At 47.3% G+C, this 24707-nt stretch overlaps 2 protein-coding genes across 5 annotated transcripts in view; both read right to left on the reverse strand.

Moving 5' to 3' along the window:
* The window catches only part of CAPN11 (calpain 11), a 38969-nt gene extending 30609 nt beyond the window's left edge, over positions 1-8360 (reverse strand). The window contains exon 1 of one of the 3 annotated variants that reach the window (XM_077342438.1): positions 8207-8360. The gene's annotated coding sequence lies outside the window, so the exon portion shown is untranslated. Of the gene's footprint in view, positions 1-1365; positions 1505-1836; positions 2023-8206 lie in introns of those variants that run through there. The other 2 variants (XM_077342428.1, XM_077342447.1) reach the window with 2 other exon arrangements.
* A 3652-nt stretch (positions 8361-12012) lies between these two features.
* TMEM63B (transmembrane protein 63B) overlaps positions 12013-24707 on the reverse strand; it is a 99327-nt gene continuing 86632 nt past the window's right edge. For both annotated transcript variants that reach the window (XM_077342421.1, XM_077342413.1), the window contains 9 exons: positions 24246-24352; positions 23591-23677; positions 23333-23398; positions 22306-22468; positions 19035-19140; positions 18494-18661; positions 18080-18195; positions 17098-17178; positions 12013-14960 (listed from right to left, as the gene is read on the reverse strand). In XM_077342421.1, the coding sequence (XP_077198536.1) occupies positions 14796-14960; positions 17098-17178; positions 18080-18195; positions 18494-18661; positions 19035-19140; positions 22306-22468; positions 23333-23398; positions 23591-23677; positions 24246-24352 (1059 nt within the window). In that variant the 3' untranslated portion in view covers positions 12013-14795. The remainder of the gene's footprint in view (positions 14961-17097; positions 17179-18079; positions 18196-18493; positions 18662-19034; positions 19141-22305; positions 22469-23332; positions 23399-23590; positions 23678-24245; positions 24353-24707) is intronic.

A 24707-nucleotide genomic window follows, 5' to 3' on the forward strand; every position in this document is an offset into this window, starting at 1 on the left:
CTGAAAGTATATTTACTGTATTCTGTTCAAACAATTTGTGTGTGTGTGTGGGGGGGGGGTACTGAATCAGCTCAACAAAATCCAGTCCCACAGGTCTGCTGTATGCACCGCACAGATTGGTTGGTGTCTGTGGATCATAATTCCATTTTCTAATCCCAAAACTTTTTCTACCCTTTTTTCTTTTAAATAGACAAGCTACGTAATATTAAAATATAAGGTCTTATGTGTAGCACTTTAATATATTACAAGGCAACAGAATGTGAAGAGTATGACTAATAACTGAGGTTATTAATTATTGAGTTATTCTCTTGATAAGGCAAGAGAAAGCAGGGCACACCCAAGGAAGAAACCTACTACAATTCCTGTTTTCATCTGTATGTATTTATGCATCATCTTCCGGGGTTTGTGAAAGACTATGAATTGTCACACCCAGCAAAGCTTAATACCCATGCCTTGTACTTTGCCATCCTAGGGCACCTCACCCAAGAGAGAAAAAACACAACTAGAAGTTTGAACACAGACCTATGGGTCAAGAACAATACAGCAGTTGGTTCACAGGGGACTGCAGTGTACAAGTTTTAACAGAAATGGTAGGGAGACAACCAGTTTAAACTGGCCAGGCTGAAGTAGTACAACTCCATGGAAACTGGATACCTGTAATGATTAAAAGTAAACCAGGATCACAATTTAATGTGGTCATGCTGTGTGCACTCTCAGAACAATTCTTAGCCTATATCTCATGATCTGCCAAGTACAGAGACGTTATTAGTCATTCATCAAGCACCGTAAACTCTGCAGAATGTGGCCAGTTTGGATGCACCGGGCCAAGGAAATGTTATCAACCCAAGAACTGACTGATAGACGAGGGAAACACAGATGGCCCTTTCCAGAGCTTGGCCTCCCTTCGGAAGCCCCTGGGGATCAGGAGCAGCAGGCCTGTAAATAACAAAGAGCAGAAGCCTAGGGGCATCTCAGCCCCTAAGCCCAGTATGACTGTGGCATCCAGCTCTTGCCCCCGGCAGCTTGCTATGAGATTCTCCCAACCGCTCAGTATTCTTTCCCCGTTTACTACCACTTGTAGCTTGACCTCACTCCTGGAGAAAGTGCATTAGCATGACATGAAGAAGTGGAATAACTTCCAGACTTCCTTAGTGTAGTACTTCACTGCATGGTCTCGTTCTGGGAAGCAGACCCAGACACGCCCAGACATAGTAGTGGGGTTGACGTTACGAGGGAAACATCGCCCCCCAACCCCATTACTTTTTTTTTACAAGCCCCAGGACGGCAGCTTCGTCTTCTAGACTAGAGCCCAAGGCGGCACAAGAAGATTTTGGCCCAGCCTAGGGCCTTCCCAGGCTTACGCACCAACTGGCATCCGCCCAGGGTTGCTCCCGACCACACAGCCTAGGAGTGACTGCGATACAGCAAAGCGCCCGGGCGGGGCTGGAAGTAGAAACTCTTTCGGCCCCAGCTGTCCCGAGCGCCCCCTCTCCCTTTTCGTAGGCCGCCCTCTGCGGCCAGCCTCGCCGAGGGGCTGCTCTCCTCCTCCTGTAACTCGAGCCCCGAGCGCCTCGCCCACCGAGGAGGACAACCCTGCAGACTCTGCGGCAGCCCTCCGGCCCCGCCCTGCCCTTCCCAAACGTCTCCCGCTATCCAGAAGGAATCGGGGGCCCCCGCAACAGCTTGGCCCCGGGAGAGCCGGCTGATGGCGCAGGGCGTGTCTGCAGAGTCCTGCGGCAGAAGGCCGGCAAGCTCCCCGCGCCCCGCGAGGAGTCCTGCGTGGGATTTCAGGGCGTCTGCTGGGCCATCCCCAGGCAGATTGGCAGGTCTACTTACTTGTCCGGCGGGGCGCTTCCCTGGTGGCGGGGTGGCGGCAGAGGCGAGGAGAATCCCTACGGCCCAGCGCCGCTCATCGCCGCACCGCTTGAGCTGAGCAGCTGCCCTTCCCGGCTCCGCGCAAAGAAGGCGGGGTGGGGCTTGGCTAGGCAGGCGAGGCATGCGGCTCAGATTGAGCCCGGGGGGATGGGCGGATGGGCGGTCGCGTTAAAGGCGCCGGAGTGGCGTCCGGCCGCGCTCCCTGCTCCCAGCGCCCCGCTCCCTGAGCAGCCCACCTGTCTCCAGGCGCGCGCACAGTGCGCGGGGCTCGTCACGCACAGAGGGCAAAAACAAAAGTTAGTTTCTGGGCACTTGGGCCTCGCCCCCTCCCCAAGTCACACGTCTAAAAGCATCGATGCCACTGGCACTGTTTGCTGCAGCAAATCTTCAGGTGCCAGCAGACTCCTCTTTGGTTGTGGTGGTAACAGCCTAACGCGACTTCGTTTGTGGAATTCACCTAGCAATGATTTCCAGTTTAACTATGGCCCTCTCACACAAGATCAGACATAAACTCCTGATCAAGGCAGTGAACCTACACAAGAGGAAGGTAGAAATATACCCCTTAATCTTCCTTGTGTTCCTTATTGCACATTGAGAATCCAGCCCCTCCATTTCATGCTAGCCAGTATTTTTTTAAGTGAGGTGTGACTTCCTGGGTTATTATGAGCAGTCGGGAAGCCAGTTTCCAGGTGGGATCTGGGGGTCTCCTGGTTTTACTGCTCATCTCCAGGCAACAGAGATCAGTTTCCCTGGAGAAAATGGTTGCCTTGGAGGGTGGACTCCATAACATTAGAAGTCCCTCCCCACCCCAAATCCCACCCAATCCTGGCTCCACCTCCAAAGATCTCCAGGTATTTCCCAACCCACAGCTGGCAACCCTTATTTGTAAGACCAGAGAGGGGGAAAGATGAAATGAGAGAGGAAGCTCAGTAGCAAATTTGCATGTTGCTTAGTATTGTGAGTGTCCTGCAGTTTGTGTTGGGGAGGACAAAGTAGCATGGAGTCACTTTGCAAGTGGGTTCCAGAAAGTACTGTAAGTTTAGAAATGGGCCCCTCTTCAAAAGGTCTATGAGCCACTGATCTAAACAATGGCTGCCCTGTGAGGGCTGGCTTGTGAGTTGAACCATTAAACTGTGGTGTGCGCATGGGGTGTTGCCATATTCTGCTAAATAATATTTGGTGTAGACTGAAATGGTAACATTTGAATATTACTTTCTCCCCAGTGGCTCACACCATTATCCTCCATTTTGTTGTCACTTACCAGGGTTAGTCTGAGTGAGTGTGGCCCAAGATCATGCAGCAAGCCTCTGCACCAGACTGGAATTCAAACCTAAGTCTCCCAGATCCTAGTCACAACACCACATTGTGGCTTAATTATTGTTAGGCTGAAATCCTCCTAATCACATTTACTACATAGTCTCACTTCTTACTTCTGAGTATACCTGTTTAGGATTACACTGCTAGCTTGCTTCTGTCTCCACAGCACAGCTGGGCTTGCAGCGTATGTTTTATTGGAATTATGTGTACAAAAAAAGTCTTATTACACAATTGGGATACAGACGTGGCTGGCATTATGAGGTTGTAAAAATAATTGGGATGATGTCCCTTTGAGACTGAAAGGCAGGGCTGGGCTTGTCTGACATGGGGAACAGGTACCTTGGGAAATTAACATTTAGGAATGAGCTTGGTTAAGGCCAGCTTGGGAACTGTCCCTCCACACTATTTGTTTACACTCAGGGGAGCTCCAATTACATTTATTTTATTTGCTGTATTTGAGTAACTCAGTACATAATGCCTGGCTACAGGTACAACAAACATGAGTGGGAAGGAAAGAGGTCAGGGGTAGAAATGGAAGGAGAAAGGCATCAGGTTTCCCCAGATGCACATTCCCCCTCCCATTTTGTTTATGCACTTCAGGTTCTGGCTAGTGAAGATTTGGTGTATGCCACAGAATATCAAACAATTGGCAGGTCATTCTCCCATGACAAAATCCAGTGCTTTCTCTTACAACTATGGATGGCGATATGTGAATGCTGTATATAAGCAATGAAGCTTCTTTTTATCAAGGTGATCTCCACAGCAAACACAATGTACAAAAGAGCTCTTTGAAAGACTAGCATCAGCTTGCCGTGGAGAAAGTAAAAGGGGGGGGGGGGCTGACCCTGCAGGATGAAGAGAGCAGAAGTCTGCCTATGAGGAGTCTCATACACAGTCATACTAGCACAGTGGATACTGACAAGAAAAAGAGAAGATGGGACTCTATCCAGAGCAGGGCTATGGAAACATCCTGCCTCCCTACCTTCCCCCATGCCAGGTATGTGTGTATTGACTCTGCCACGGAGGATGAAGGGAAGGGTGAGAGGAAAGGTGACTTAATTTGATGGTGCCAATACCACATCATGAACTATGGTATCTACAGTTTTAAAACAGTTGGTGGATGGAAAGAAGCTGCCTCACACAGGCTCATACTGGTGGCCAGTTGATCACAACACCAGCCTCTGCAAGAATGTGTGAGCTCCAACTGGACAGTCATTTGCACGAGCAGTCAAACCTTTAGATTTAAGCTGTATGAAGGATCATACTTGCAAAAAAGGGATATATGTGCCATAAGAGGGCTGCTAGAAAGAAGTTGGTTTTTACTTTTTCACTACCCAAAGTAATCTCAAAGCAGCTTACAATCGCCTTCCCTCCCTCTCCTGTTAGAGCACTCTGAGAGGACTGCTCTGTAAGAAGAGCTTTAACAGGACTGTGACTAACTCAAGGTCACCTAGCTGGCTGTATCAAACTGGGCTCACCAGACTAGAACCCACCGCTCTTAACCACTTCACCAAGCTGGATCTTTACTTAAAAAGGTAAAGGTATCCCCTGTGCAAGTACCGAGTCATGTCTGACCCTTGGGGTGACGCCCTCTAGCATTTTCAAGGCAGACTCAATACAGGGTGGTTGCCAGTGCCTTCCCCAGTTATTACCATTTACCCCCCAGCAAGCTGGGTACTCATTTTACCAACCTCGGATGGATGGAAGGCTGAGTCAACCTTGAGCTGGCTGCTGGGATTGAACTCCCAGCCTCATGGGCAGAGTCAGACAGCATGTCGCTGCCTCACCACTCTGCACCACAAGAGGCTCTTGGATCTTTACTTACAGGATTCAAAACCAAAAGACATTTGTGTTCCTCCCACACACTTTTTAATGGCTCATGTAATTAATTATGCTACACCATCCTTTGCCTGCATAATCCAGGCTATCTCAATCCTTTCCAGCCTGGGAAATTTAACCAGGGCTGGGCCTGGTCAATATTTGGATGGAAGACCACAAAGGAAGGCCAGAGCTGGTTTGCAGAGGCAGACAATGGCAAAACACCTCCAGTGTCTCTTGACAAAACTTTCCATTAGGCCTACCACTATCCATTAGTGCCTGTTCAACATAACTGTGCAACAAATGTATGTGCTACTTTGGTAAATAGTAGTTTGGGTCCCTGAAAGTGCCATCCACTCACCTGATTTACCAGTCACCAAAGGGTAAAAGGAAAAAAAAAACAGTATCACATGAAGAAGTTGCTCACACATCTTTAAAACTGAAAAAACATACATTATTTCCATGGAGAAAGGAGAGGAAAAAATCAAGGCATATTGTGTTCCGCCTCTGGGGTGGATGGGCTGGGGTTCCTGCAGAATTACAGCTCGTCTTCAACCAGTGGGCATTAGTTCCCCTGGAGAAAATGGATGCTCTGGAAGGTGGACTCTATAGCATTTATTTATTTGATTTATTCCCCGCCACTCCCCACTGTCCTGCAGAGGCTCCATCCCCAAATCTGGCATCCTTAAACCCGCCTCCCCCCACCCCAAATCCCCTGCTGGTGGCCGTGGCCGTAGGATCGGACAACCCAACCCTGGCGGAAATGGGGGTGAAGGGGATGAAATTAAGAAAAATCTCCCTGTGCCTTTAAGAAAAATTTTTCCGTGCCTCCTCCCCCCTGAATGGCGGGCCCCACGGCGTTTCTCTGGAATGTGTCCCTTGAGTCAGGGCTCGGCTATGCCGGCCAGGCAGGTGCCACGCCCTGACCCACGGGGTGCCTAGCGGGGGGGGGGGGGGGGAGAGTAGCAGCGGCGCTCCGGGGCTGCCTTGGGGCCGGGTCTGAAGAAGGGCGCGCGCGCAAGCTCTGCTGGGCTTCAAGGCGCCTGACTGGACTCCAACTTTGTTCTGGGACTCAGTCTGGCACCCGGGGCGATTTGCCGCTCCCAGGAACAAACCAAAGGATGGCACCGCCTGAGGAAAGCATGCGCAAAGCGCTTTCTCCTGAGTAACCGCGCTGGCCTCTTGCCGGAAAGAGTTGCAGATTCAGACCCGCAGGCTCCCAGGGCCTTAAACCCCGTCTGCTGCCCCAACAGGCCCCTCCCTGCGGAGGCACTGAACCGATTGGGGAGTGACCAGTTTCGGACTGGGCCGACATAAAAGAGCCGCTCTGCCTCGCGCAGAAGAGCCTGCACGTCACCGGGAGCTAAAGCCTTTTTCTGGCGCGCAGCGCGCATGCTCCTCCTCCTGTTTGCCGGGAGCGACCCGGTTCTTAAAGCCGAAGTAGCACGAGGGCGCCCCGGGGAGGGGGGGAGTGGCTCTTCTGAGACTACGCCGCTGGTTTAATGGCCAGCCTTGCGGGGCGAGCCACGCCGGTCTGAAACAGCAGAATAAGGTCTGAGTCCAGAGTCACCTTCTAAGGAAGAAGAGCTGGGTTTTGTACCCTGCTTTTTACTACCGGAAGGCATCTCAAAACGGCTTACAATCACTTTCCCTTCCTCTTTCTACAACAAACACCTTGTGAGGCAGGTGACGCTGAGAGAGTTTTGACAGGACAGCCAGTGACCCACGGCTACCCAGCTGGCTGCATGTGGAGAGTGAGGAATCAAACGAGAGAAACCACTACACCATATTGGTTTAGCCACCCTTGGGTTGTGCGATTCGGCTGCCGAAGCGGCTGTTCCTGCCCGTAGCAGCCAGCGCTGCTAGTAGAGGCTTTCAAGTGCAAGCACTTTTTTTCAGATACTGTGCTTGCAAGTGAAAACTTATCCTCCATGATTCTTCTTAATATCTGTGAAACTGCCCTGGAGGTGGAGCATGTCAGGGTGTCCAAGTTGGGGCAGGGCCAGGACCAATCACTGCCTGCACTAATTGGCTCTGACCCAACAACTCATGCCCTCCATGGTCACCTATTCGCCAGTGCCTCACCGCCCCTCGGCTGTTCCGCATGCCGCCTTGCAGCAGCGCAGCATGGCTGCTGTATGCGACAGCAACCACGGGTCACCTCAGGAGCCACCCATGCTGCCATCTACGACCCCGCAGCTGAAAGTGCAAGGAGCAGCTGCTGCCACCACCGGATGCCACGCCCAACACAAGCAAGGAGACAGAGGATGCCCAGTCGGCCCCGTGCCAGCCCCGTTGCCATGTGCCAACACCAGGAGCCATCCCCACCCGCATACCTGCCCGCTGCCACACGATGCCCCACTGCCTCCAATCTCCTGCCTGTGACCTCGTCAAGACCTACCGGGAGCCGCCAAAACCACCACCACTGCGGTGGGCCCACCGCCACCTCGCAGGTACGCCTCTACCCGCCTCTAGCCCGCATGTGCCCACAAACACCCCTCTGCTGCTCTAGCGGCCTCCTTCCCCCCCACATCCTTCCAGACACTAGCGCCCGTTACATATTGCCTGCAGCGGCCTTTGAAGCTAGTACCTTGAATAAAACCAAATCTTTGTTCTATTGCAGTATGCAGTCATTAACAACTGGACTGACTTGTCTATACAGTTACACATTATTGTAGTACAGCATTCAGTGGTGCATGGATGCAGCCTCAGTTTCTCTCACCAAGGAGAGCAAGGAGCTCATTGCACAAAGTACATGGCCACTCTTTTCAGCCTACACTGTAACACACCTATTCCCCTTCCTGAGCTCCCTTAGATCTGTAATATGTGAGGGCCATATCTAGCCACACCGTTCTAGAGGCTTGCATTCTCTTGGGTGGGGGGAGTGATTTTGACCAATTCCACCCTCCCCCAGCAGTTCACTGAGCCTCTTTCCAGAATATGGCCCTGAGGGCTACTGGGCCCCGAAGGTGTGGGAGCAAGGGAAGGGAATCTGAAGTAGAAAAGGAGCCTCAACAGAGATCATTGCCTGCTGCTAAGAAAGCTTAAATGGCCTGGAGCCTTCACCATGTACAGTTACATAGAGGTGCATTTGTTTAAAATTTATTCTAAAGGTTTCTAAACTATGTAGAAACTATGTAGAAAACAACAGTGCACTCTAATTCATACTGTTGCTAAATGTGCTTGTTCACCTTACCTTTCCCAAGATGTTTTGTTACTGGATGTTTTCTTCTCTTTGCTGAGCTACAATTCCATGTCAAGTCCTGCTAAATACCTCTGGCTTGCTCTCCCCAGTTTCCTCTTGTAGTGGATGGTGCCTAGTTCTTATAAAAGGGTGTGTGACTCACTCACCCACTGTAGTGATGGAACACTGGGTGGCAATGAAAGGGGGGAGGAGCAAAGGTTCCCAGGACACTTCAGCTTTAAATTTAACCCTTACTCACTCGCTTGGTTTAATTTTTAGCAGGATTAGTGTTCATTCTCAATGGCTGGAAGTCACAAAGAGCAGGTTTGGGCTGCCAGTTCCAATGAATGCCGCTCCATAGCTGCTGTTCATTCCCCCAGTGAGTGCGTAAGTAAGTAGGAGACTGCAGTAGGAGAAACCTGCCCTCTGCCTCTGGCTTCCAGTGGCTCTCCCACTGACAGAGGTCATGGAAGGGGATGAGAGGCCCCTGTGTATGCAAACTGCCTGACGACCCATTGCATGCCTTTTCAGTACAGAAGCATGTATGCTCACACCCGCCAGCATGATAGGCACCATGCTAGTTATTAAATAATAGTCATTAATAATGCCTTTTTGACCGCTTGCCTGGTCATTCTTGGATCATCATCAAAATGTAAAATTGGATATTATGCTTCCTAGTCTGACAATTCAGCAGCTAACGGAGACAAGCTGCCCCTTTGATTGTATCACCCCAACACTGCCCAGCTTCACTGTTCCCAGTTTGTTTCTGGTTCAAGTTCCAAGCGCCAGCATTAGCCTCGAAAGGCCTGAAAGGGTATTGTCAGGGGCTGCCGGATCCAATATGAACGTATCTGTGCCCTCAGTGCGCAAGGAGAGGTCCTGTTCTTGGCCCTACCACCTCCGGAAGTTTGGTGGGTAGCTACTCCTAAAAGAGTAGGGGCACCAAGGTTAGGGAAATCTCTTCTCTGACCCATCCCTTGAAGCCTGTTCTGTTTCAACGGGCTGTTGTGTTGTGATGGCTGCTGACTAAGGGAATGCTGCTGAGCTGGCAGCTGGATTTGTTTTCATATCATTCTGCAGGGATGTGTTGGTCGATTGCGTTTTATTTTATGGCACACATTTTAAATGGGTTAGCTCTTGCAGGTCACCATCTAGAACATAACATCCTGTTATAATATTCTCCCTAGTTGCTCTTCCTGTCACTAACAGTGCACACTACAGCTTGAAAATTTCACCAGGCCTTCAGTAATTTCCCGTTACCATCAACCTGACATGAACCTTTCCACACGTGGCACGTTTTCTAGAGACCAATATACAAATACATAATGTAAGCATAAAGACCGCCTTATGCAGGAAGCCTACTGATCACCAAACCCATCTACACATTTCCAGTGACCATCCCAAATGCACCAAACAACCCACTGACTCCACTCAAGCTCCTCACTAAAGCCACATCCATCCTGACCCCTCAGACAGATCCTCTCCTGTGTAATATAGAAGACATTTTCGGAATGGCAACACTCACTGGATGTTGTAACAAAACAGATCAACGAAGCCAGAATGATACCTGGAGATTCCAGGCTATACGACTTGCCCAAATGAAACAATAAAACATTGCTGACAGGCACATACTTCTCACCTCAAACCGGTTCAACACATCATCCACAACCTACACCCTATGCTGGACAATGCTGCTCCTCTCTCACAGGCAAACCTGTTCTTGTACACACACAGTGTCCTAGCCTTAAACAACTTCTCATCCATAACAGTGCCCTCCCCTAACATGGGTACAGACTGGGACCAGTGCCTGCAACAAACCAAGATGCCAACCATGTTCATTCTGACAACACATCCACAGGACCGAACAACACCCCCTGTTCAGTCACTTGTTCATCTTCCAGTATCATACATGCCATCAAATGTCAGTGATGCCCTTCCACTGTCTGCATTGGACAAACAGGCCATAAACAGACATAAATCAGATATTAAAAATCACAACACTCAAAAATCACCGAGAGAATATTTTAATCTTCCAAGACATTCCACTGCTGACCTAACAGTAGCAGTCCTCAGAGAAGCTTCAAGGGGAGTTTACATCACAAGATTGAGGAATCTGAATTCATTCACAATTTCAGAACAAAGGGCACCCCACGGCTGCATAAGGACAAATCATTCTTATCTCACTACACATGCTAATTTAGTGTCCCTAAGCATGCCTCCCTTTACTGTATCAAGCCTATTACATTTGCAGCGTACCTTTGCACCTTAGCCCCTTCTTTGCCACACCCCTCCCACCTTCTTGACTGGGCTATAAAGTCACAGGGATCTCCATTCCTACCTGCGTCTGATGATGGAACTTTGACTCTTGAAAGCTTCGACCTTGAAAGTCTTGTTGGTGCTACTGGGCTCGAGTCTACCATTTTAGGTGCAGTGGACAGAATCAGACAAAGCTGTCCAGAAGAGGGGGATGACTCTTACATCTTACATGTCAACATGGGCAAATGAGAACAAGATGCAATTCAATAGAGGGAAGTGCAGAGTTCTACATCTGGGTCACAAAAATGAGATGCTCACATACTAGATGGTACACTTTTGGGTGGCAGTGAGTGTGAATGAGATCTTGGGGGTACTTGTGGATTGTAAGCTAAATATGAGCAGACAGTATGATCCAGTGGTAAAGAAGGCAAATGCAGTATTGGGATGTATCAACAGAGGCATCACATCATGTCATAGTCCTGCTGTATACTGGATTGGTCAGACCCCACCTGGAGTATGGTGTGCAATTCTGGAGACCTCCCCTTCAAAATGGACATGGACAAAATTGAGAGGGTTCAGAGAGTGATGAGGATGATTGTTTGGCCTGGGGGCCAAACCCTATGAGGAAAGGCTGAGGGTCTTGGGAATGTTCAGCCTGGAGAAGAGGAGGTTGAGAGGGGACATGATTGCTCTCTTTAAGTATTGGAGGGGTTGTCACTTGAAAGAGGGCAGGGAGAAGTTCCTGTTGGTAGCAGAAGACAGGACTTGCATAACGGCACCGGCTAGAGATCAGGGGGGGGAATCCACAGTGGAAGCAACTGCCTAGGGAGGTGGTGAGCTCCCCCTCACTGGTGGTCTTCAAGCAGTGGCTTGGACAAGATGGCCTGTATGGCCTCTTCCAACTCTACGATTCTGTTTAGTTAAGCTCTCGACTTAAACTGGTCTACATACGGTGCCACTGTGATGCAGTGGTTAGAATGCTGGACTAGCATTTGGGAGAATGGATTTCAAATCCCTGCTCTGCTGTGGAAGCCTGCTGGATATCTTTGGGCCAGCCTCTCTCTCTTGCCACCTAATCTACCTCTTAGGGTTGCTGTGAGAATGAAATGGTGAAAAGAGAGCCATGTACACTGCCCTGAACACTCTGGAGTAAGAAAGAAAGGATACTCATTCAGCCCTTTAAAAAAAAAAACAGGCACCAACTTCCTCTTAGAAGTAAAACTGTGACTGAATTGCAGACTCCCACAAACCATTTCAACCCCTCTGTTTATCTGAATGGAACCAGGAAGGGGGAAAATGTTTGTGACTAGAAAAACAAAGCACCCACACCCTGACAGTGGCTGGTTAAAAAGCAACCAGTTCTGTTGTTCTGCCTACAAACAGAGAGGCAGCTCTCTAGAATCTACCAAAACAGCTGTTATGCAGTGTCAGTGTACCCTCGCCTGATTGTGTTCAGGTGTCCAGAGAAGCAGGGAGACACTGTTCTTCAAGTGGTGGTCCAGTCCTGCCTTCTCCTCTCCATTCCACCACCATCCCCACACAAGGCACACAGAGACCAGAAGTATGATAAGTTCATTTTTTGCTTTTTTACACAAATATATACAGGGTATTATACACATCTCTACACAGACACAGTGCCAGTTAGAACACAGCTCCCTGCAAGGGAGCACCAATGGTCCACACCCAACACATCCATGAACCGCCAGCATAGGCCCGCCCTGCGCTGCAGCTGTATGTACAGAGAGATCAGAGCCATCCCAGTCAGCTCGTGCTGCACCGAGGACAGGTGGAGGCGGTGGGGCTGCTGCTGCAGATGGGGCAGTGACGGCTGAGCTCAGGAATATGGTGCCAAGGGACCAGGACGGGCACAGACAGGAAACCCTGGCATGGGACACAGACTATTTCTAGACAGTAGCAGAGAGACATCCTGGAACAAACAAACAAAATAAAACCCTCGTGCATTTCATCTGTCGTGTGGGTTAATAGTGGGGGGAGGATGAGGGATACTCTAAACACGGACTTTGCTCTTCCACCTTGTCTCCCAGAAAATCCCATAAAAGAAAATTCACCTTAAAATGTGGCCCATCTCCCAAGGGTGAAGTGGGTTCCTCTAACCTCCCATGCCTCCCTCCCTGGAAGGGAGGAAGAAGTCCAGCTCCTCCTCCCAGTTTGCTGGGAATCCTGGCCAAGAAGCTTCCAGCTTCAGCAACCTTAACTGAGTCTCCTTCTCTCCCAGCACTTCGGCCTCCTTCTTTGATCGGGGGCGGGGGGGGGGGGAGTGAAGCTGTTCCTCCCTGTACTGCCAAGTCCAGTGGTAGAGATCTCAGTTTGTTAACCTCTACAATACCCCTTCGGAGCACTGGTCTCCCCCTTTTGGAGGTATGGGCGTGTGGTTCGGCGGGAGGCATCATTCTCTCTGCTTCCTCCTACCACCAGCATGATCTCTCAAAGGCTGCTTGTGGAAGGAGGGAAGACAGGAAAGGAAGGGAATGCAAACATTAAGAGCAGCTGAACAGCAGGATTTACGTCCTCCTTTACATTTCTCGTGGGAGGTAGCAACGGTGGATCAGAAAAGGGATTCATCTCGCAACAGAGAACCAGCTCAACTCAGTCACTAGACCTGGCACACCCCAGAAAAAGACACATCTCACCAGGAGTGAAAAAGGAATCTGGTGCTTTCCTACCACTTCCCTCCACAAGCCACCCCACAGGGTGGGTCACGCACATCCAAGGCCAATCTCTGGCCAATCCCTTTGCCTTTTTTCCTGTGAGGTTGGAAGTATCAGACTAGTATATTAACATGTCTATAGAAGTTGATTCTATGACAGCCTTTGGTTCACACCAATCTTAAAGAAGCTAAGAGCCCTACTGGTTGAACTCTGGGCAATCCCAGCCTTCTGAGCAAGCAATGAGAACAATGTTTGGATGGAGCTGGAGCAACCCTTAAAGATCAAAGCTCACGAGGCAGCGATGCCCAGAGCTGGAAGGCAATTCCTTGGAGTCGCATGCAAGGCAAAGGGGCTGGCAGAACAGAGCTGAGCTGCTAATATGTGAGCCCCTACCTAGGAGGCCTTGGGAAAGACCCTGAGGTGAATGCGAGGGAGCCGGAAGGCTGGACTGCACCTGGGACCCAGCAATCTCTCCCTCCACAGCAAACCAACCCTTCTCTTCCCGACACATCAGACGAGGCAAGAGAACATTTGGGTTTTAGTCAATCTAAGGTAAAACAAAAATGTGCAAAAATGCTGAGTAGCCCAAATCATTGTTTCCCAGGATCAAGACCCAGGGTGTTACTCAACATGGGCCACCGTAGTTTGTTCAGGAATTTGAGGGAGGGGGCTGACAAGAAGTACTTTAAGTCTGGATGGGGCAATCATTCTTGCCTTTTCTCTGTTCACCCCCTTGCCCTGCAAGGGTCTCTTTTGACACCAGAAATGTTTTTGCCGTTTGTGGTTGCTCATTGGCAAGTCTCTGACCCTGGGCAGCACAATCCAGTTGTGGCTCTCATTGTGTAGAGCACACAGCGACAGCCCCTTTTTGCACAACACCTCTGGCCTCTAGACTGCATGCTGGCAACCATTCCCTGGGAGAGACACAGTGGGAAGGACTGGTTGAGATACCAGGTTATCACAAGGCTGCTCCCTGGGCACCGGAATGGGAATGCTTGCTGAAGCAGAGCCACGTAGGAGATTTCTGCGCAAGTTAAAAATGGCTGTGTGTGGCTGGAATCATTGATCCCTGCGAGGATCAAAGCCACCCACACTTGGCTTGGAAATCTAGAACCTTGATGAAAGTTCTCAGTTAAACTTAGTAAGTGATTAGTGTTCATGATTCTAGACCAGGATCAGGGTGGGCTGTCAAGGGTGAACTCCCTGGAGTAGGAGGAGGAGGAGGAGAACCTTGCTGCTAGGAAGCATCCAAACTCCGGTTGTCCTGGCTGGCCTCCGCTCTCTTCCCTGTCACAGTGGGAGCAACAGGGAGCAAGGCTTGGTAGAGTTTGCAGCAGTTGTTAAAAGTAGGTAGCATGTCAGATAAATCCCCCTTCCATCCTGAGGGGATAGGGACACAGAGAGAGAACTGCAACAGGAAAGGCAGGAGGAAATGGTGGTCTGATGCAAGGGTCCCTTCCCCATCTTGGAACGAACAGAAATGCAGCAGCCAGTTCGGTGGGAAGGAGCAGTGGTTGGTGCCTCTCTTGAGCTGCTCTTCCCTCCAGTTCCATTGCTTCTCTCTCTGTCACTCACTCTCTCTCACGCACACACACACACACACACACATACACACAGTGTGCAGCAACCTCTTCAGCTCATGGGACTCCCCAGCCCCTTTGCACACTTCTACGTCCCTAATGGTGGATCTCGTTTTCTATCAGGCTGTCTTCACAGGACTGGAAATCTGTGTCGTTCATGCCATTGGGGTTGATGAGCTCCTCGTCTTGGGACCCCTGTTCCTCAGCCTCGGCCACGTCACCCTCAGGTGAAGAATCCTGCAGCACTTGGGCAATGTACTTCTGCAGAGAAGACATAAAAAGATAACCATGCGGGGCCAGTTAGACTAGCCTGTCCCTGTAATGGAGCCCCTGGCAGCAGAGCATGATGGGTAAGTGCCATGCAACTGAGAGGCTGAGAGAAGTCATGCTGGCACAGAAAGGAACCCTACATTGTATGGAATAGCTGTTTTATCACCTGTTTTATTGTATCTGATCTTGCAATGGCCTATGGCCAAGTGCAATAAAGTTTGACTTATCCTGAAGGAACAGGAGTCTCACATGACTAAGAGTCCTTATTTCAAACGATGGATCAGGTTTGCAATGTTGCTAGTGGTACAGCAGTTGCCCTTCTGGATTCAGTAACAACATAGCAATATGAAGGAGAACCCTGTGGGATCAAACCAGTGATTCATCTAGTCCATCAGGCTGTTTCACACTGCTGCCAATGTGTTGCCCTAGACTGAGGGCCAACAACTAGGCATAGATGTCAGGGCCTTCCCCTGATGTTTTCTCCTTGTCCTGCATTTCAGGAACTTACTGCAGCTGGCAACACTGCACTTCACTGTGGCTGATAGCTACCGATAGTCCTATGCTCCATGAACCCCTCTTTAAAATCATATTGATGGTACTTTACATTGAATTTCAAGATCCTTAAAAAAAATCCTCCACTCTGCAACTTATTTCTGACGTTTCCCAGCTCTGTGGAAAATCAAGGAGGCTTGATTTTTTACTTCAACAGGACTCAAGGAACTGATTTAAATCTACATCGTTTTCAAATGAGACCAAAAAGGTTGCTTGCTCACTGTGGATACACAGATCTTAAAGGCAGCACGCTCTTGTTGTAGCTCTCTAAGCCAACAGACCCATAACTCTGAGAGCCTCTAACAACTGCAGTTCCTTTTGGGGATGGTAGGGAGAATTCGTCTAAAGCAGGGGTAGTCAAACTGTGGCCCTCCAGATGTTCATGGACTACAATTCCCAGGAGCCCTTGCCAGCATTCGCCAGCGAATGCTGGCAGGGGCTCCTGGGAATTGTAGTCCATGGACATCTGAAGGGCCGCAGTTTGACTACCCCTGGTCTAAAGAAAAGGTTCAATGCCACCATCTATCTGCTGGGCCAACTAATTATAGAAGTGTAGAAAGTCCTACATTTTTTCTCCTTGTTGATTATCCTCTTGGGTGCAACAGAAACTTGCCTATTGAGAAATCAAGGAAAGAGGCCATTCAACATAAAGTCGCTCCCCTCAGCAATATTGTGACAGCTATTCAAATCCTGGCCCATCTTCAGTAGTCAGGTCTGTTTAAGAAAGGGTCAAGCTGGAGCTGCATGAGCAAATAATTTTCTCTCTGCTCCAGGCAACTCCGTGCGTACAAAATGGAGGGCATGTGGATTCTCTTGCTCCATTGTGCAATTAATGAGGGCATAAGGCCTCATTCAGGTAAAAGATTGTAAAGAATTCTGCATGTTAGAAATGATATATAAATAAATCTTACTGCTACTATTATAATTATGGAATGTTTTGCTTTATCTTTTGTACACTTAGCAACTATTCTGTTTCTAAATTCTTCTCTACTATAAGGAAGGCTAGTACCTTAAAAAACAACAACTGAAACAGGATTTTGCCAAGCGGCTAGAAGCCTGATATTTTGCTTTTTGTGGTGTGACTGCAGCCATTAAAATTTCCACGATGGCCTGTTCAGACCTCAGGGAACTTGGGGTGCAGGGAAGGCGTGCACCATATAAAGCCTCTCATTATTTAGTGTTCCCATTCCAATGTACTGTTTGCATTGGGAGATGATGGCCCCAGCTCTTTCTGCAGCACACACAGCACATGCCAACATATTAGAGCCAGAAAGCAGAACAGAAAGGGGCACTGACCAGTCTGGCTTCATTGTCCAGCTGAGAGACAGAGGCAGAAAGTGAACAGACAGCATGGGGAGGGGAATAAAGAGGTTGCAGGTCCATCATCTCAGATAGGGCCAGTAACAGAGAAGTCTGTTTTCTGCCCATGCTTCTTGAATGCTGCCTGTGCATAGCCCAAAAGTTGGTAGTCTGACAAGGAATTTGTCCAGGCCTCTCCCTCCTCCCCAAACTCAGCCATAAGAGGACACAGAACATCTGGTGATTCTGGAGGCAAATGGAGGAGCTGGAGACTCACGGCTGATTTTGGAGCCGGTGGGGTGGCGGCTGGTCGTCCGTTTTCCCTTGGTTCCACAGCATCCGCCTCTGTGTGGTCAATCTGGCAAAAGAGGGGTGTGAAACTAAGTGGCAAAAGCAGCAGCCTACCATCCTGTTCCTGCCGCAAGTACAGGAGTGTTCCAGTATAATTCAGCTAGGTGAATGCCAAGGATAACAATATCTTGTATAAGACAAAGTGAGCTATGGCTATTTATTCAGTACACAGACATTTAGAACATGCTTTTCTCCCCACAGGGGATGCAAAGCAGCTTACTGGCTTTTCTGGCTTTCCTTTATCATCCATTTTAAGGAGCGCTTATGACACAAGACACTGATTAGTCTTTTAGCATGTTGCTGTGTTACTTTGGCTGCAGCAAACTAAACAGCTAACCACCTGGAAATTATTTCTGCCAGATCTCCCAGGTGATGGGGTTCAGATATTCCACATGTGGAAGAGGGAGGATCTTGACCTCCCCAAAAAGACCTATCTGAGGCCAAACTCTACTGCCTCATTGTGGAAGCTATGTAATGTAATGTTATATATGTTTTACTTTTATTCATGGCTCTTTCCCACATCACTCCTGATGAGAATCAATGTAAGGACCATACGTTGTGCCTCCCCCATTGCCTTCCCTAGACAACATTAATTGCCCCGCCTGCATAGTTCCTTCATCTGTGCACTACTTAGTAGCTTAGAGAGATACTGCAGGAGGCAGCCTCTCAGGGAGGCCCATGGAAGTGTGGCAGCTTTCTCTCTTCGGTGGCGATGTCATGCAGCAGGCCCAAAAAGACCACTGCACATCACATAAAATGGACAGGTACATGAGCTTCCCATTACAGTGCTCAGAGGTCCCCCCCCCCATCTCTATAAGAAAAAAACAGACTTTGGTATAGCTATCACCAGCCTAATCCCACTTCAGACCTTGCAACACCTGTTTCTCAAATAAATGTCAGCTCATTACCTTGTAATTGTGAGCACTGAGGTATTTGAAGTGTCCAAAGCAGACGTGACACAAGCAGATCACTATGGTGATGACGAGAACCACAAAGGTGAACATGGACGTGAAAGCCAAAAACCCTAAAGGAGGCAAAGATTAACTGTCAAAGCACAACCTTATAATTCATCTCTTTGCTCCTAATTTGGCCCCCAGTCCTGTGACCTTACAATGGCTAGTCTGAAATATCCACCCCATCTCATCGCCATTGGAAGTACAAAGTTTTTTTAGCCAAATATTCCATTTCACTCAATTAATCACCCTTCTACCTCTGCATTGAGCAATAGTAGATTGTATGCAGCTGTCAGCAGGTGAGACTAAGAGGATAAAATCCACCAATGAAGCCAGTAACACTCCCCTTCCATTACCTCCACCACTCACCTGTGCGCACAGTGGAGAAGAAAAGAAGCCAAAAGAGGCATAGGATAGGGGCTGCCACCACCTGGTTCACAGCCCCTGAATGGATCTTCTTGTCCAGCTTGGCTGGCAGGTAAGCATAGTACAGGTTGTACCTGTCCACCAGGTGCTTCAGTAGCATGTACATCAGACCTATCAGAAAAAAAGAGGAAAGAGAAGGAAAGAAGAGCTGAAATCTTGGCTGAAGAGCAGGTAAGAGATAATAGCTTAAGTTTTAGTGAGGGCCCTTTCTCTTGAGGGCAAGGAGAATGGATTAGTTGTGAAGAGCCAGCCTTCTTCACTGCAAAACTGAGTTTCCCAGCCTCCTGAATGCAATGATCCATGTTACAGTCATTTCATTTGTTCCTCAAAACCATATTGAATTGAGAATTTTCAGGATAACCCAGATGTAGTTTAAAAAAAAAACAATGGACCAATATAAAACATTGTGGATGTATATATCTGATTCATTATTTTGTAACCAAATCCTGGTAAAGTGAGGCCAAGGAGGGATGACCGTGCTTACCAAATGGAACAATGATGGGACAGGTGATACTGTAGGTCATAACAACAGTGAAGACGCACATCATCCAGGCATAAGCAGCCCCAAACTGGAATTCATAGGCCTGATGCTGAAGAAAGAAAGCAAGATCCCATTAGTAAAGCATGCACAAAAATACTTGGAGGGATAACTGCGATAAAACAATCGCCTTCAAGACCAACACATTTTAAATCTGGCACAGAAAGGAGAAGTCCTGGGAAAAAATGAGAAAACTTAAGAGCCCCTCCTTTTTCTGCCCCCTCCCCTCAATTTTTGGTTCAGAAAGAATGGAACAATTGGGGGGGGGCACTGTAAGAAAGAACTATGAAAAAATTTCTTTAAGAAAGGTGAAATTCACACAACAGCAAGGTTTTTCACAATCAAATTGTATAATATGAAAAAAATTAAGAAATGTTGAAGCTTGGAATACCATGTTGGGAGGTTGCATATGAGAAGGGTCTTGGCCTCTATGCCCTGTATGCCCCCTGGAGCCACTGGAAAGCCACTGTGTGCAATAATATGCTGGAATAGATGCTCAGCAGCCTCTGTGTATGTTCTTAATTTTCTAGTGGAATAATTGGGAAATTTTTGGGCAGCACTGGGAAAAAACCTTCCCTTGAAATATGTTGAGTGAGAAAAACTTGTCCTAAGAAGTCATTCTTTCTGAATGTATTCCATGAAATAAGTCCTCAAACTGGACAATCTGTTGTTGTTATTGTTAGGGTTTGTCAAGTCATTTCCGACTCATGGAGACGTTATGAACAAAGGCCTGCTGATCCAACTGCCTGCAGTCATTTCTTCATGTTTTTGTAAGGTCAATCCACTTATGTCTTTGATTCTATCCATCCATCTTTCCCCCCAACTCTTCTGCTTCCTTCAATCTCACCAACATTTTATTTTCTTAGTTTTACTTTCTTTCTTTCATACTTTTAGTCAAACTATGCAGCATGAATATGCTTCTATGAGAATCTACAGCATTAGAGAACATGATCCTGATGTATATTGTAGGCATATGCATCATATTCGAGAATATTTTTAAAAATGTAAATAATTTTGGCAACAATATATTCATAATGTGTTTATCAACAATATGTCACTGAAGAGTTTAGGGTTTTCAGTGCCATAAAGTTTAGCTTCAAAGCCCAATATGCTGGGAGTGGCAGGATACCTACTGTGACTGGCTGAGAGAGTTTACGTCTAAATATTATGTTTTCTTTGCTTACTGCAAAATTTGTATTGTCTTCAACTTCTATTTTCTCCTGCCTCCCAGAGGATAAAAAATTTAAACATACATGTTCTATGGCAGGATAGGTTGCAGCAGTGTCCATATACAGGCAACTTCTTATAGAAAAATGAAGACATTTTAAATCCCAATACACTTTTTCTCACAAAACGCTTTATTCATTGTTTTTATGTCTTTGTACATATTTTATCTCAGCTTGTTAATTAATATTATTATGTATGTTTTAATTTGCTATCCAATCAGTCGGCCCTTGTGAGGACAGAAAAGTGGGAGTATATATTTTATAAATATTATATGCAAAGTTTTAAATGGTATTTCTAAGTTGTTAACAAAACTAGGTTGAAAGAATGTAAGTATCTTTAACTGCTCCGAGCGGAGCAGATTAAATAAAGCAGTAAAGGCCCCGAGGGCAGGCCCTGTCCGGGATGAGGAAGGATGGTGATAGGCCCCTTCCCCCGGACTGACAATCGAAGGGGCCAATTGGCAGGCGCAAAGTGGCTGCCGATTGGGTCCTTCGATTGTCAATCCAGGGGCAAGGGACCAATTGCCGCCGGACTGACGAATCGGGAGGCGGCACAGCCGCCGGCATAGATGGCAGTGCAAGCAGGGCCGACAGAGCCGCCACCGGAAGAGCAGCAGCCACCGACGATGGGAACGGGTCGGCCGCGCCGTGCGGGGGGGGGGGGGGCAGCAGTATATTTCAATTTCCCCCACAATGTATGTTTTGTTGCGGCATGAGGTGGGGGAGGAATGAAAAACAACCACCTGAAACCCTTGTATTTTCTGTGGCTTCAACAAATCCAGAAATTTTAAATCTAGCATAAGCTTTTATGAACTAGAAAGCTAGAATTTTTATTCAGGTCCAGGCTTTCAAGAGAGAGAACCCTTTTTTATCAGAGGCATGAACTTCAAACCTCCGGTGAACCCATGGCAGCTTTTTCTAGAATAAGTGTCAATTTGGCCTCATTTTGTTTGTATCAACATAAATACTTGAGATACCCAAGAGGACAAAAACAAATACATCTGGCTCACAGGTCAGCTTCCCCCACATATTCCACTAGCAATTGTCTTGCATTGCTGAGGAGCCCTTCCTGGCTGAATGACACAAGGGGAATACTCACCACTATAGAAACAGGCAAGATGGTAACACTTTGGCAACAACTGTATATAGTAAACACCAAGATGATTAATCTAATGTTGCGTACAAACTAAGACTAGTTCTTCCCTTTTCATACAGTATTTGTTTGTAATAGTCGTTGGCACATATCCAAACAAAGGGCACATAAACAGTCTCTTTTACTGCAAACATTCTCTGATACAATGACAAAAGCCTCAAGATTACTACTGTGCAAATCAAACAGTTCAAGTTAGCTGTGAATGATCTACTGAGATACGTCAAATGTTAAGCACAAGTCAAACCATTCAGTCTCCACTGACCACTGTTATACTGATACCTTGAAGCAAGAATTCTGACTACTTCAGGGTATGACACAACTATGGGGGGATTAAGCAGACAGGATGTATGTCACCATACCATGAGCCCCTGCCGGCCATGCTGGTAATTGTAGTTCATGGACATCTGGAGAGCTGCTGTTTGGCCACCCCAAATTTACACGTTATCATTAATCATTAAACTTTTGAATGCCACAAAACCTACTCAGTTCTAATGCTTACTATAGTTACTGCCCTTCTTTCTTGGCATGAAACTCTTCAAGGGATGTAACTTCCAGGTTTTATAGTCTCTGCCTTCTAAAACACTTATCTCATGCTTTTATCTCCGACAGGACACTGGTAAAAATTTAACTGGACTCTTACCAAAATCCAGTTAGGCAAGATTTGTTGCATTCCAGAACCAATTCTCAAGAAAAGAGTTGTAAGTGGATTCCATCTGCTTCTTCTGTCTTGTTATACTGACAATCTATAAACGGTATCTGTTTCTAGTAGCAATCATACATTTCTGATAAGGTCTAGTTGTTCCCTTAGTTGTACTCTACTCTGGTCTGATCCACATACCCGTTTGACATTCCTGCGTTCAGCAGCTGAGCGGGCCAGGCATAGCCGGATCATGTACATCAGCAGGCCAGGGATGCGAAGCAAGTCCATGGCATTCCCAATAAATGCAGAGGCAATTACATAGTTCACAAAAAAGGCCCCATTGTCTGGCAAGAATACACACCTGGAAGAGACAAAGATAACCAAAAGATAGGTTGCCTATCTGCATGCACACGAGGAGTAGCAAGATGATCCACAGAAAGGAAGATATCTAACTCATATTTTTCTGTAGCTGAACTTATCTATAACAAAATTTTAGTCAAATAGCACCTTAAGACCAACAAAGATTTATTCAAGGCATGAGCTTTCATGTGCATGTCCACTTCCTCAGACCTGACAAGCACATGAAAGTTCATGCCTTGAATAAATCTGTGTTGATCTTAAAGGTGCTACTGGATTCAAATTTTGTTGTTACATCAGACCAACACGGCTACCCACTTGAATGAACTTATGTATGTCACTCCTCTTAAGTCTGATTATCATAGCTCACGCTAAAATGAGATTTTAGTTAGTTTTACTCAACTAACTGGTTTTGCAGGCTGTTCCCATTCTTTAAGGAACTGTTAGTCATGTCCCAAAATCCATAGCTCATGGATCAACATATGCTGCATGCTTATTCATATATGATGGCCTAGTTTCATTTACAAGTCCTGGTAGCTTCACCTCTGCTTTATGCAGCTTGTTAGCATGGATTATCTTTTCTCCTGCATCAGCTTATTGGCTTTATTGTCTGCATTCACAGTAAAGAATGTGGCAACTGGAATTCATCACCATTGTGGGGGGAACAGAGATGCACCAGAGGAGAGTGAAAAATGCTTATACAGCACATTTGGGAGGACTGGCTGGCCAGAGGTCATCTGCAGGCTGCCTGCTGAGGAAGGTTGGATGTGAGGTGAGCAGGGATTGCAAGGACGATGGACTTGCTCTGCACGTGAAGGGCTATGACAATGCATCCTCTCCCCCCCCCTTATTTTCAGACATCACTTACTCAAATCTCACTGTAGCTTCAGCAAGGAATTTTTTGTCAAACAGCCAACGGAAAAACACATCCAGACTAGAAAGAGAAACATAAAAACAAGACATGCAGCATGATTACTATGTGGAGTCTGTGATTTAGATGGTTTGTTATTGGGCATCTCTGCAGAAGCCTGGTCAAGGCCAGGCTATGTTGACCCACCATGTCTTTGGGCAGGGCTGACTAGTCTGAGTCAACACATTTGCTCCCACTCAGTGCCTCTGAACTTACCTGCTCAATCCCAGAGATGGCAGCAGCAAGACCATGAAGATAAGGAAGGTGTAGCATTTGTGCATAGTTGTCCGATTCTCTCCAGACCTGCCAGCACACAGCAAGTTAGCACACATGCAGAGAGCAGCGGGGGGAGGGGGCACTTCCAAACACTTTGGGGGAAACAGGCTGGCAAGTGGGAGGGGACTGCAGAAATTCATATCTCAGGAATTCACACCGATATTTCCTCACAGCGTTTTCATTTTACAGAACACAACACTGGGCCACAGACAAAGGCTGCAATCTGCTCAACACATGAGACTGATTTTAGTTTCTATTATTTACAGCTGTATTATTTGGACTTCAGGTACAAAGAAAGAATATTGGGCTTCCAGCTCTCTGAGGCAAGTGCTGCTCAAATCCTCTCCAGATCCTGCTAGGAGATGCAGACTAAGGTATAGTCCACAATACAATCATGAAATCAACACAGTGCTAAAACCAAGTCCAACAATAAAAACTTTAACATTCACATTTAAATGGCAGAATCTGCCACAAGAAGTTAGAAGTCCATAAAATCTGTTTGAAATGAATAGTGACTAAGTGGATAGGGGGGTGGGTGGAGAAACTGTCCTGAGCCAAGCTGCCTCTTGGGCACATGGTGCTACTCACTCCTCACCTGGTCCAGTGGGCTTCAAAGAATGCTGAATAATACACAATTGTAGGGAGCAGAGCAGAGAAGCACCACAGCAACAGGGTAGGGAAGAACTGGGTGATGATGGGGTTCTGGAAGGAGAAGACAATTAAGAATAGATCACTTGTTTCGAGTAATGCTAGATAACTCAAGGTGAAATGTGTAGAATACAAATACAGAGCCCAAAAGAATATCATGGCCATGCTTCCCCACAACAAGGTTCAATCCACAAAGCCACAGTCCTACAAAACTGCAAATGAATCAAAATTTTAACACTTTTATAGAGTGGAACATATATGCCCACATTTTATACTGAAATATGGTGTGCTCTTCATAATGGTCATTACTGGTCTCTGTTAATTTAGAGAAAGCTAGGATTTCTGGCCATTTAACCTGCAGGTACATACTTAATAGGAGCTGCTAGTGCAACTTTTCAAACTATGGCCT

Source organism: Paroedura picta, chromosome 1 (assembly GCF_049243985.1).
Source record: "Paroedura picta isolate Pp20150507F chromosome 1, Ppicta_v3.0, whole genome shotgun sequence".
Taxonomy (NCBI): Eukaryota; Metazoa; Chordata; class Lepidosauria; order Squamata; family Gekkonidae; genus Paroedura; species Paroedura picta.